This window comes from Cyprinodon variegatus, unplaced genomic scaffold (genome assembly GCF_000732505.1).
Source record: "Cyprinodon variegatus isolate N-32 unplaced genomic scaffold, C_variegatus-1.0 Scaffold1007, whole genome shotgun sequence".
NCBI classification, from domain to species: Eukaryota; Metazoa; Chordata; class Actinopteri; order Cyprinodontiformes; family Cyprinodontidae; genus Cyprinodon; species Cyprinodon variegatus.
Window position 1 is genome coordinate 21,419 of NW_015151460.1, and position 12,789 is coordinate 34,207.

Here is a 12,789-nt window from a genome sequence, read left to right on the forward strand (position 1 = left end):
CAAAGTCTCCAGTAGCAGAAAAAAGTTGCTAGATTTGGCGCTTTTTTGAAACAATAGTGCTAGAAGGGTCTGAAAACTCACTAAATATAGAGACTAAAGCGCTAAGTTTAGTCTCTATATTTAGCGAGTAAGTAAGTTTGCTGCTGTCTGATTGGACCTTTCTGAACATGTGCAGCAAATGGACTGATCCAATATAGTGGACACTGAAGGGGGGGCTGAGACGCACTTAATATTATAAGCGTTCTGATCGCATTTTCGTGAAAGTATTTTTATCAAAAACATAATTAATGTGCACAGATAAGGAATAGCTGTAGTAACAATACATGGAAATACAGTTTTATGGGCCCCCAGGAATTTGGGGCCCTGGGCAGCTGCCTAGTATTGCCTAATGGTAAATCCCCCCTGGATCCGTGGCACTTTGGTGAACAGAGGTTTCAACAGCTGTGACGGTTTTATCGTAGCAGAAAATTTAGATTTGATTTCTTTATAGATCGTAAAGATGGTTGAGGGAATGCAGAGCAGATCTAGAATGATCCGGATCAGATGTCCCAGGAGGTTATGTGGACATCTATGTCCTCAAAGATCCTGCAGCAACAGTTTACCTTCACTCTCTAACATCTTCAGCTTTAGTTTACACACAGATCGGCTTCTCCCTGGTCAGAGGAGGGAGGCCTTCTGCTTCAAACCCCAACTTGGATGAAGCGTTGCAGCCTTCCTGTCCAAACACATGGCGCCGAGCCGTCACATGACGACGTGTTCCCACGCAGAGTCAGCCAGCAGGAATCCAGAGTATGTCCACAGCTGTGGGAGGCTGTGGGAGGACTGGGAACAGAAACCAGCTCCTGGTTCTGCTGCTTCTGTTCCAGCAGCCATGAGATGATGACTCCTCTCTGGAGCGTTTATCTGCATGCTGACCTAATGGATCTGAACCTGCAGGAGAACCACTGAGGATTAAAGCCTCTCTGGTTCTCCTGTGGGTTATTGATCACTGTGAACCAGACCCCCCCATCCCAGCAGATCTGAGATTACTTTAATTGATTTAAAATATTAATGGCGGACAGGAGGGCGATCTGTGCGTCATCTGATGGATTTAACACCTCGAGTTTTGAACATTTATATCTGGTGATGAGCTCAGAGTTTGGATGGACTCTCTGCCATCACCCTTATCTGGTTCTATCAGAATCCAGTTAGAACTCCAGAACGTTTATATCAGAGCCAGTTAAAGAGAAACATGTGGGTCAAATGAATGGAGGACGTTACTCTGTGGGGGCGTGAATAGTTTAGTTATTTAATCAGAAGATCTTCAGTTGGTCTTAAAGGACAATAAGGAAAAGGAATTTTTTTCCCCTCCTAAACACATGTGGACAGAACTGTTTAATCCTCTGAATTCCAGGTTCTTACGTCTTCTCCTGTCTCTCCTCCCAGTCGATCCAGTCTGAACGCCAAGTTCCAGGAGACGCTCCCTCTGAACTGCGAGCAGCCATACCTCTCCCCGGCTGTCCTTAGTATTCCTACGCCCGGCACCTCGCCGGACGGAGACCAGTCCACCAGTTCCACCGACTACTCCCAGACCAACATCGTCCGGGTTTCTGCTCTCTAGATCCCCTCTGGCCTCCCTTCCCTCCGACCTGCTGCTCTCGTTGCTGAGGCCGGGCTCCGACTGTGAGGGCGGGGCCTACCATGGAAGAAGGAGCATCTCCATCACTGACGGAGCTGGAACAGTATTCCTTTCCTTTGTTTTTCCTTTCCTTTATTCCCTGATCAAACAGGCAGCTTGGTTCTCTCTGTGTTCAGGAGAAATGACTTTAATTATCTGAAGAAGAGCTTTTATTGACTGAATAGATTCAGAGTGAACATTAGATGAACCGGGTTCTTCAGCACAAATACTGGAATTAGAAACAATCCAGTTAGAAATAAACCAACCAGAACTTCCACCTGGACTGACTCCATAATCATACCGATGGTTTGGACCTGAAAAACCGGACAATACGTGAACATCCGCCTCGCCTTGTTGACCACTAAAACGCATGAACACATTAACCTGCTCTGATGTCATTTACGTCTCTTAAACCCTGCAGCTGCTTTTCTTTTCAATATTATCCTACATCTAAAACCAACATAGTGCAGGTGAAGCTGTTAATATCAGACCTAAAGCTTCATGCATCACCAGAAAACAATAGATCCCTGCAGCCAAATATCACTTAGGTGCCACTTTGCTCAGTGTCTGGAGGTTTTACTTCTGGGTCAACAGCCAAATAAACGCTCTGCTCTTCCTTTCCTGACCACATCCTGCAGGAATCAGGTTATCAGGGGGTCCAAGCCAGGAAATGCTCCCACCAAAGCAATGCAGTGACGGCTTCATATGTCCCATGGGACTGTAGTGACTACTGCTGGTTTTCAACCCTCCATCACAGTGTTTGGGCCATTCTAAGGCAATGTCAAAATATGGTTAAAAGTTAAAAAGGTTTGTTTAGTTTGGGAATTTTTAGTTTTAAAATGATTCTGGCTTATTTGCAGGGGAAATTAAAAAAAAAAATATAAACCAGCATCGAACTCGGTGAAGCTCATTATGATTCAGCTCTCTTTGGTGGGACTCGGTCTTCATCCTCTGTTCTCTCTAGAGAAGAGAAACTCCAGAGCATAATGCTGCCTCCGCCATGTTTCACAGTGGGCACAGCCTTGTCTTCCAGCCTGCTTATGATGAAAAACCAGAACAAACCAGATGTTCCTTCACTTCTTCCAGTCCTTCCTGACCATCTCCTTCTTAAGGCTTTATTTATATTCAGAAACCAGGTCGTCTGCATGTGTCGCAGTAAACGCAGATGTGCCCTACCCCTTCCGCAGACACTCTGCTGCACCTCTCCAAATATGTAGGTGACCACAGACAGGAGGCCTCTGATTGGTCAAATCTACATCTGCTCCACACTATGCGTATTTCCCGTTTGGTACCTTACCGACTTGCTTAAAGGTTAGTGATGTAATTAGCTCAGACCTCTACTTGTTTTTGATTCTTTATTTACGTTCGTTTCGTCTTTCCTTGATTCCAAAGTTTTTTGATTGAATCCTTTTTTATATTTCAAGCCGAATTTATTGGCCAGGTGATCCTCCGCAGCCATGAACCTGTCCTTGGTCTGGTTCAGGTGTGGTCTGGTTCTGATTGACTGTGATCTGCAGGGAGGTCAACCTGGAACAGAAAGCTGAAGAATGTTCTGATATTATTCACAGTGATATGAGCATGCACTGTTTGCAGAACCACTCGCTACTCGATCTAGAAATAACTAAAGATGTCTTAAATTAAGTGTATTTACCCTTAATTTGAGTAGGTAAATGAGATAGTTTGCCAATGGAGTGACTATTCCAGTAGTACTCTTAAAATAACATAATTTGATAATATGCACTTGAAATAAGACATTGCAATTGAGTTTTCTTATTTTAAATTATAAATTGTAAATTATCTTGTTCCATTGGCAAAATGTCTCATTTTACTCCTCAGTTCAAGAAAAAATGCACTTATTTTAAGAACAAATAACTTATCTAGATTTAGTTTTTTTCCAGTGCAGCATATCCATAGTCAGTATGCATGCACAAGACGTCAAATTTGCATTCATCCCTTTAGCTTTGTAGGAAAAATAGCCTTTAAACTACCTTGACGGGTGTGTATCCGTTTAGTAATGTACAAAAAAAACACAATTTAAGGTCAGATGGCCATATGCTTAAAAAAATACCAAAAACTAAGTAATTGAATAGTTTTTTTGTACATGAATAAAGGGATACATGCATGTTGAGGTAGTTTAAAGTCAATTTTTCCTACAAAACTAAAGGGATAAAATAAAGAAATAAACAGATATGCTGGTCTGACAGAACATCGGCCCAGTTCTGGCCTGCTTGTCTCTGCGCTGTTCATATAAACAATGTCTGTGACGAGTAAAGTTTCTTTTTCACTCTCATTCTCTAAAGCTGACTAATTGGTCTCTAAATGGACAATTTAATGGTTCGATTTGTAGATTTAAGGGTATTAATCAGCAGGAACTAAAACAGGAATAAAATGTTTACAGTTTGATTGATCCAGTTTCATTCTCATCAGAACATCCCTTTAATCTGCACATTATGGAACCCTTCATTCTTACTTTACTGATTTAAGTAATCCATTACAAACAGATTTTCAGGAAACTCAACAAAAGCACAAAATATATCAAAGATTATTTCTAAGATGTTTTAGATTTTATGAGCCAAGCACTGATTCCTTATTGATGGTTTATGTAAATACCTACATTTTTTATAATCTCATTTTCTTGTCAAAAGAAGGATCTTAGGCTAGGTGAAATTGAAAGGGAGGAGGAAGGTTTAAACATTTGTCTCGGTCACTGATCCCAGCTCATCTTCAGTGTAATGCTATCCACAGCAGCTAGCAGTTTTCTAAAGCCGGGCATACACTGTATAATTCTTTGCGCTTTTATTCCCGATTTTCCAGTCATGTGAGAATTTTTCGATCCGGCCGACTTTCAGCCTGATCGTGCGTTGTGTGTCCTGTTGTGTACGTAGGGGCGAGGGTAACGAGGGGCAATCAGCCGCTCATGACCACCTCCTGATCAGGAACCGTGAGGTCAGGAGAAAATCAAACATGTTTGAAACTCGGCCATCTTGGGCAAATTGCTCAGTGGGCAAACAAGGATTCTTCTTCTTCTTCTCCCTCACAGATGAAAACACAGCAGCATGGCGGGGTCCGAGAGAAATGGAGTTCTTTCTGTAAAATTGACAAACCGTAGTAGCCATGTTTGCTCAGCCATGTCTTTGTCCAAATACGTCATTGCCTTTTCTTTTTAGGGCTTTCAGCACAAAATTGCACAAATTGCCAAGGCAGCGCGTCTCACTCTAGTGAGCGTTTCACACTTTGAGTAGCACCATCTCACTGAAGAGCTGAGTCCGACGTCGTTTTTAGACTTACAGTGTGAGGCGGTAGATCCAATCAAAGAGTTTGGCCGCACAGTATGAGAACATACATCGACAGCTGTGAACATTTAAACCCTGCGGTTTCGTCGTACAGTGTGAGCTGTAGCTGCATGCAACGATTGAAAAAAATCATACAGTGTATGCCCAGCTTAAAGGTCATTCAGGTCTCTATGATATCCTATCAGTCCTTTTATTTTCCTGGATTTATCTGATTTTTTTGGATAAATAAAGCAAAGTATCATCAGCATAAAGAAGGAATTTGTCCCAAGCCAAAAATTTAGATAAAGATAAAAGTGGAAACATGTGAAGAGAACTGAGCTTTATGTTCCTCCATGCTTGGTTCTGAAGGGTCCGATAAATCATCTCAGGCCACGAAAAAAAGTTTAAAAAGTCCAGATTATCAGACATCTTTAATTAAACGTGTCTTATAATTTCTACCAGAACAGATTAATAGAAACACATAATTTCATTAAACTCAGCAGTGGCTGACTTGGATTTAATTTAAGGCAGAAAGTTGCAGAAATATTTTATTCAGAGAAGGAGCGAGCTGATCTGAACCCGTCCGGACTGGATGCACACAGTCCAGCCTCTAACAGAACACTGTGATCCTACCAGGTTAGCGGTACTGATACAGGAACGCTGCATCTTCTTTCCAACATCAAACAAAAACTAAACCAAAGCAGGTGATGTTCAGCAACAAGCTGGTGTTTCCTCACAGTGAAGGACTCTGAGGAGCTTTAAGAGACATTGGGTCTGCAGTAAACCTGATTGGTGCGGAGCGGCCAGTCTTCCCTTCTAGATTTATAGAAGCACATTGATCTAGATGGACCTTCCAGAACTTACGCTGGTTAAAACTCATGAACTTTTGTGATTTTTGATACAGAGGTCTCCTTTTGTAAAGCAAAGTAACGGAACATGGCTGGTCATCTGTGGCTCTATGAGGACAGAGGATGAAGATGTCGCCTCAGCATCGCTTCTCTATGAGCTCTGTGTATTTTTGGAGACATTAATCAAACGGCCAACCTTCATCCTCCATCTCTGCTCACTTTGACGTTTGCAGCGCAGCCGTTTGTTGGTCTCTTCTCTCTCTGGTTTGTATCTACAGACCCAGCAGCTCATTGTAAAAACTGAGATCAGAATCTTTCCCCTTGTTTCTGGTGAACATGTGATGTAATTGTTCTTTGGCGTTGTCTATAATTTATTTTTTCAATGATTTCCAGGACATGTTCACATTTCATTCCTTATGATGTTTTTCTAAAGCCATGCATGTGTGTGGAGCTGACCCAGAAATGATCTGTACAATAAAGAGGATTATTATCGCTCCTGTGGTTCCTGGTCTTTGTGGTTCCTAGGTGAGCAGTGGGATGTTGATGTTTATGGACCTGCGTCCAGCTGGGCTCAGATCAGTGCTGATGAAGGCCCTCTCTGATGGTGGGGTTCATGTTTTAACAAAGACGAACAATATCAGACCCCCTTCAGAGTCCTGGGGTCTAGGCCCTGAATAATCCACATTAGACATACGGATCATGGCTGAAAGAACCTGGGACTTCCACATTAAAAGAAGGTTGGTCTCCTTCAGTAGCAAGCTCGCTTCTGCTTCTCCTGCTTCGATGCATTATCTGGTTGCTTCAGCCACAATCCACGTCTTTGATACAGAGGTGAAGGGCTGGATGGTAGATGGAGCAACAAATCTAGAGCTTCAGCTCCTCCTTCAGACACAGACTGCAGCCAAAGATCTCATTATCGTCTCCATCTCTGTTCCTCCACTGAATGAAGGAAAGCTGTGCGGCTGCATGGAGGAAGGATTCAGAGAAGGTCAGTCGAGCTTCACATCGTTTCATTCCACTGACCAGTTTGTATCTTTTAAGACAAGCACTAAATACCCAACATCCTGCTCAGCGTCTGATCTAAAGTTCAGTGTCCATGAAGAGGTGAAGCACTGTTCAGCTTAAGGAGATAAACTCCATCCAGTTAGTCTGTAGTGAAGATAATTCAGTGGAAAGAGAAGCTGGTGCCGTTTCTCCTTGGTACCACATTGCAGAGCTCCAGAACTCAGACTTATGCTACGTTCAGACCGCAAGCAGCAGCAGCAGAAAAAACGCTTAACAAGTTTAGTTTTGAGGCACAGCTGAAGCATCTTTGCTGCTCTATCTGCGCAGTGGTAAGTGGGTCTGATGCGCGTTGGGTGGAGCTACCCCACCTTTCTTTGCCTGTAACAATGGCGGCTATATTTGCTGTGATCAGTGGGTAAAATGTAGTTTTAATATGTTTTTATGTGAAAAAAAAACACCTGAAAACTTAATCTGTGCAGTCAGTTCATCCAGATTACCATCCTGCCTTCAAATATTGTTTCTCTGTTGGAGCCGCTCAGACCCCCGTACACCGGCAGTACGCTTTCACTGGGAATCCCGTTCAACAGCAGCCTCTGGGCCGGTCACCTCTTTGCAGTTTTCCACTACTGTTCGCAGCGGCTGGAAGGTGTTTTTCACATACGAAATCCAAACTGCAGGCACCAGAATAATCAAATCAAACCTATTTTGTCAGCAGGATTCGACATTTTAGGTTAATTTAGGCGTTAATAAACAGTTTTAGAGGAGTGATCATAGCGCTCTGCATCAGCAGTGCTGTGTCTGTCTCCCTGCCAGCTCCAAGATCAGCTTCTCCGATTGCGAACCATCGAGCAGCAAAAGTACAATTTTTCCTGCTGCATTTTCAGCACTTTGCGTGAATGAGATGCTCAGGAGCTCATGACGCACTGCTCAAAATGTGCTGCAAGACCTTTTGCTGCGCGACGATATGCATCAACCATTGACTTTGCATGAAAACTAGCTGCTTCTGCTGCTTGCAGTCTGAACGTAGCATTATTGGACTGCTCTTGTGGAACCGCTGACCTTTGGCCTTCGGAGTCTGAGAACATGCAGGTTGTGGGGTAAAAGAAAGAATCAACTGAATGACATTGTATCCATTTAAGTTGATTGTTTTGAATTAAAAGCAGTTTCAGTTCTAAACTGGGACCAGTTCTGCCTCAGAACCAGTTCTCCAACCAGTTAATAAATGGTTCAGATCAACCAGTGTTGCTGATCATGTGTTGAGCTTCAGGTATTTGTTGGTTCCTTGAATCTGAGGTAAGTGGAGGTTTCACCTCGAGCTTCTTTCTTTACTGCAAACTCAGGAACTTTAAAGGTGGTGGCAGAAGCAGTGATGTGGACAAAACCTTGTTTGCAAAGCTATGCCCCCGCCCCCTTCCGCAGACACTCTGGTGCACCTTCCCAAAATTGTAGATGACCTCAGATAGTGCCGGAAGGAGGCCTCTGATTGGTCAATTCTGCATCCGCACTACACTTTGCATATGTCCTGTTTGGTACCTAATGGCAGAAACTCTGGCTGTAGTGCCGTCCACAACGTCTGGCACACCTCGACCTCGGACACTATTCTAGACGCCATGCAGGACGCTAGTTTGTACCCGAAGCCAAAACACGCAGCGCTAAGGCCAGTCTTTCAGGAGCACTCACGGGTGAACTGATGAGGGGTTGTAGACGGTGAACCAGCTCGTCAAACTGACACACAAAACCCACACTCCTAGCCAATTCGTGTTTGTCCCTCTTTTGTTGTGGCGTTGAATAAAATAGCGTAGACCACGCTTCAAAATTGTGCATAAATCAAAAATATCTGCGTCATACCTGCAGTAAGCTAACTGCGACACACTGCTGCGGCAGCATACACAGCCCTTAAGCAGCAATAAGAGCTGCAATTCATAAAGTCAGTTTCTTTAGAGCTGCGTTATCCTGCAGCGTTCAGCCACTCCGCCTCCACCTGAGCATCTCTCAGCTCAGCCTGAGCAGCAGACATGTCCGTACGTCCCTTCATCATGTGGCTGCAGCCATATTTGGAGGATCCGGTAGTGGTTCCATTGGTTGCTGCAATGGAAACACAGTCTTCAGGCAGCACAGGTGTCGCCTCTGAGTTCGGTTTCTGAAACTGTCTGCCGTAATAGAGCGCCCAAAGCAGCGTGAGCGTCAGCGCCATGGCCAGGATCTGTGCCACGCCGATAGAGACCCCCAGGAATCGCAGCACCTGAAGCTGCTTCGTCCCTCGAATGAAGCTGTAGATCTTCGGACCGCAGCCCTGAAATGGATACAGACGGGAAGTGAGGTTTTCCCTGAAGCTTTGCTGTGACTGGCTTACAGCGCCCAGTGAGTCTCACCTCCTGGTGGAGGTCGCTGAGGTCATGCTGGTGGGCGTGGCGAGCGCAGCCCGGGTACTGATGGGTGCAGCAGGAGTCAGGAGGCCACTCCATCTCTGTCATCTCCAGCCAGTCGGTGAAGTAGATCACCCCACAGCATTTAAACTGACAACACAAACACAAACCTGTAGGCACCCAGGTCACATGACCACCGCATCAGTGTGTGGGTGTGTTACCTGTGTCTGGAAGCTGTCCCAGGTGTGTGTGAGCCACTGATATCGCTGCAGGCCGTAGTTCGGCATCCGAAACTTCAGACTGATCATGTCAGCTCGCTGTACTGAGGGCTGCAACACACACACTTCATAATAAATAATGATCACAGGATGTTTTGTTCCATTATTGTTGCAAGAATAGAAGTTTTCTAAATGATAAAAAAAAAATTCAAACAAGAAATGAAACTTTGCTGTTTTGTCAGATGTTGTTTTCCAAATTTTTGGTTTAAATGTTCAAATCTGTTTTTAAAATGTTTTCAAATGGAATATTTGTAATTCTCTATAGTTATGCTGCTATAGGCTTAGACTGCTGGAGGACATAGGGACCCCTTTTTCATCTTTCTATCTCTATTCTCCCACTCTGCAGAATCTGTTAGTTCAATCTCTAACGTTCTGCTCTCTCTGCTTTTTCTCATAGTAGCTTCACCTGGTCTGTTCCTGTTTGGCTGTGACTCCATCCTGGAGATAAATATCAGCTGTGCTGCTGCCATCAACACCTTTGTTTATGGATGTTGGAGATCGGCCTGCTTTCCAATGTAGTCCTGTTTCTCTGACCGTGACTAACTGGATGTGCTCTCTTCATCCTCTGACATGGGAGCTGGCTTGGAGCTCGTCTGCCTGGCTGTGTGTTTCCTGGATAGGCCGCCTTTTACAGCTGCCTTTTCTATCTCTGCTTCTGTCTCCTTGAACCCCAGTCGGCCTCAGCAGATGGCCGCTCACTGAGCCTGGTCCTGCTGGAGGTTCTTCCTGTTAAAAGGGAGTTTTTCCTCTCCACTGTTGCTACAAGCATGCTTAGTGTGAGTGATTGCCTTCGAGTCAATGAGTCGATGCAATCAACTGGTTTTCCTTAGAAAACTTTGAATCAATCTGACTGGATGATCTGGTTGATGAACTGTAAAGTGCCTTGAGATGACATGTGTTGTGAATTGGCGCTATAGAAATAAACTTAATTAAATCTAATTCATTTTTTTCTGAAATTTCTGATTTGTTTTTGTTTTTTCGGGAGATTTTTATTCTTTTTAGAATGACTTTTCCTAGTCACATTCTTTTCCCTTTTTGGGGATATCCTCTGGAGTGAGGAGTGAAGATACATTTCTATTGAGGTTGATCTAACCCTCAGATAACACCTCCACCAGCTCCTCTAACTCTGACAGATGTGCTCCGCTGGTGTTTTAATCTGACCAGACCTCTTTCTTCTCATGTTTACTGCTGATAAGGGGTCTGCAGGTGGGCGGCTAAAGAACACATAGCTGCAGTCTAAAGAACCACCTGATACTCCAGATTTTGCAGTTAAATATTTTCATCTGTTAATGAATAAATGAAAGTAAAGAGAAGGTCAGCAGAGGTTCTTTCAGCCCAGAACCTGTCCTGACAGGTTGTCTTAGCATCGACAGTTTTCCTGTAAAACATCTAATCTGTGAGTCAAAACCACTAATGGTATCAGATCTTCATAAGCATCCATTTCCAGCCCGATCAGAGGTAAAGCAGAACCTGCAGGACGACTCTACAGCAGGTTCCTGAGTGCAGTCCGATTTGAGGTTGTGGTGTCTGAGATAGTGAAAGGTGAGCAGATCTGGGAGCAGCGAGCCGGACGTGTCTCACGTTTCTGGTTATTCTTAGAACTGGGTCGTGTTGGAGACCTGGTTCTGGACCAGCAGCTGAATGTCTGTGAACGCTGCAGCTGCTCAGCTCGACCCGCCGGGCTGAGCAGGAAACTTTCCCTTTGTAACAGCAGACAGACAGATCTGATGCCAGTGGAAGGTTCTATGGTTAGTGTCTGAGGTTCTGGTCCAAATCGGGTTCTCCTGCGTGGATCATTGTTGTTGACAGAACCTGTGCTTCTGATTGGATGAAGGAAAGTCCCTCACCTCGTCGTAGGTCCACACAGCAGAGGCCAACTCCACACAGAAAATCACCAGCAGGCTGCAGAAGTACTGAAAAACACACCAGAACAAAACCCAAACATCAACTCACTCTGCAGGTCTGCTGCCAGACGGTTCCATCAGCAACTTCAGAACCAGAACCAAATAAGGTCAATGATTCCTAAACTTATAAGCCAATAAAGGTAACAAGAGCTAGAACTGGAGCCAGCAGACCCAGAGAGAACGGAGCAGAAACGGACCGGTCTGACGATGGATGCTTGGTAGCAGCTGAAGATATCCGGTTGAGTTTAAATAAAAAAAAAAACAAAGCAGGTCTGGTGAGTAGCTCAGCCAGTAAGAAGGCTGGCTGGTTATCTGAAGGTTGTTGGTTTGAATCCACAATACCTGTTTCTGGGGAGTGTTGGCCCAGTGGTTATAGCAGTGCTCCTGTGCTCTGAGAAGATTGCAAGTACCCGGTTTGATCTCCACAGCCTCCACTCTGGGTCCCTGAGCAAAACCCTTAACCCCACACTGCTCCCCGGGTGCCGCACAATGGCAGCCCACTGCTCCCCAAGGGGATAGGTTAGAAGCAGAGAGTTAATTTCTCCATTAAAAGAATCTGTTAGGATAGTTATCATTGATGTTGTGTGAGTTTATTACACCTTAATATTAGCTTAATATTGTCAGAACTGATCTTTTCCACAGTAGTTTATCTAATTAGGCCAGTTTGTTTGTCCGGATACACAGATATAATCTTCATTCTGTACGTGGCAACGATTTGGTAATGAAATGAGAGCGGTGTCCTTCAGTTAAGACTAAAGTGAAATATTTTGATAAGGCTGGAGCCATGGATCTATACTCATCTGCTAACATGTATGATGTAAAATATGATCTTGTGGCAGACTGGAGTTGTATAAAATGCCTCTTTACCTATTAATCGGGGCCACTTCCCTAGAAGTTAGCCCAGTTGGTAAGCAGCTGCCTTCTGTAACTCTAAGCAACTTCTCTGATCTGAGTAAGATTACAATTTCTATCTAAATCTGTTGTCATGTCTCCTGGTTATTTAATACATATAAATTATGAACTGTTATTTGAAGAGTTTTTCCCGAGTATTCTCTGTTCAGAAAAATGAACCGGAGAGAGAAATCTTCAAGGTGTAGACACAGAGCTTTCTATTTTAACAAATCCTTCATGGACTCTACTACAGGGTCCTTCCGTAGAGGAACATTCTGGAGGAAAGGATCCGTCTGAACCGGGATAAGAACGAGCTTCTATACGGCGGAGGAACCGAGGACGCGTTGAGTCAGACTGGTTCCCAGTTAGTTCTGGATTCTAGTTTTTCACAGGTTCAGTTCTGCCTACCAACTGAACTCTTTCTTTCAGCTAAGAGTCCCTCCCTGCTGGTCCCACTGAGAGGAGACCTTCAGACCCCACCCTAGAACATCATGGTGGTCAACCAGAGGAGAAGGTCAGAGGACGGTTCTGAGGATTCCTAGTTTTCCATCTCTGAGGTGTTCTGTAT

General features: G+C 44.2%; 2 protein-coding genes across 4 annotated transcripts in view; one reads left to right on the forward strand and one right to left on the reverse strand.

Annotated features, from left to right (window-relative positions):
- The window catches only part of kcnd2 (potassium channel, voltage gated Shal related subfamily D, member 2), an 11,905-nt gene extending 9,402 nt beyond the window's left edge, over nucleotides 1-2,503 (forward strand). Inside the window, exon 4 of the mRNA XM_015399400.1 lies at nucleotides 1,426-2,503. Coding sequence (XP_015254886.1) covers nucleotides 1,426-1,600 — 175 coding nt within the window. The 3' untranslated portion in view covers nucleotides 1,601-2,503. The remainder of the gene's footprint in view (nucleotides 1-1,425) is intronic.
- A 5,207-nt stretch (nucleotides 2,504-7,710) lies between these two features.
- The window catches only part of tspan12 (tetraspanin 12), a 12,224-nt gene continuing 7,145 nt past the window's right edge, over nucleotides 7,711-12,789 (reverse strand). For 2 of the 3 annotated variants that reach the window (XM_015399398.1, XM_015399396.1), the window contains exons 4-7: nucleotides 11,274-11,339; nucleotides 9,370-9,477; nucleotides 9,155-9,298; nucleotides 7,711-9,075 (exon numbers count right to left, since the gene is read on the reverse strand). In XM_015399398.1, the coding sequence (XP_015254884.1) occupies nucleotides 8,731-9,075; nucleotides 9,155-9,298; nucleotides 9,370-9,477; nucleotides 11,274-11,339 (663 nt within the window). In that variant the 3' untranslated portion in view covers nucleotides 7,711-8,730. The remainder of the gene's footprint in view (nucleotides 9,076-9,154; nucleotides 9,299-9,369; nucleotides 9,478-11,273; nucleotides 11,340-12,789) is intronic. The other variant, XM_015399397.1, reaches the window with a different exon arrangement.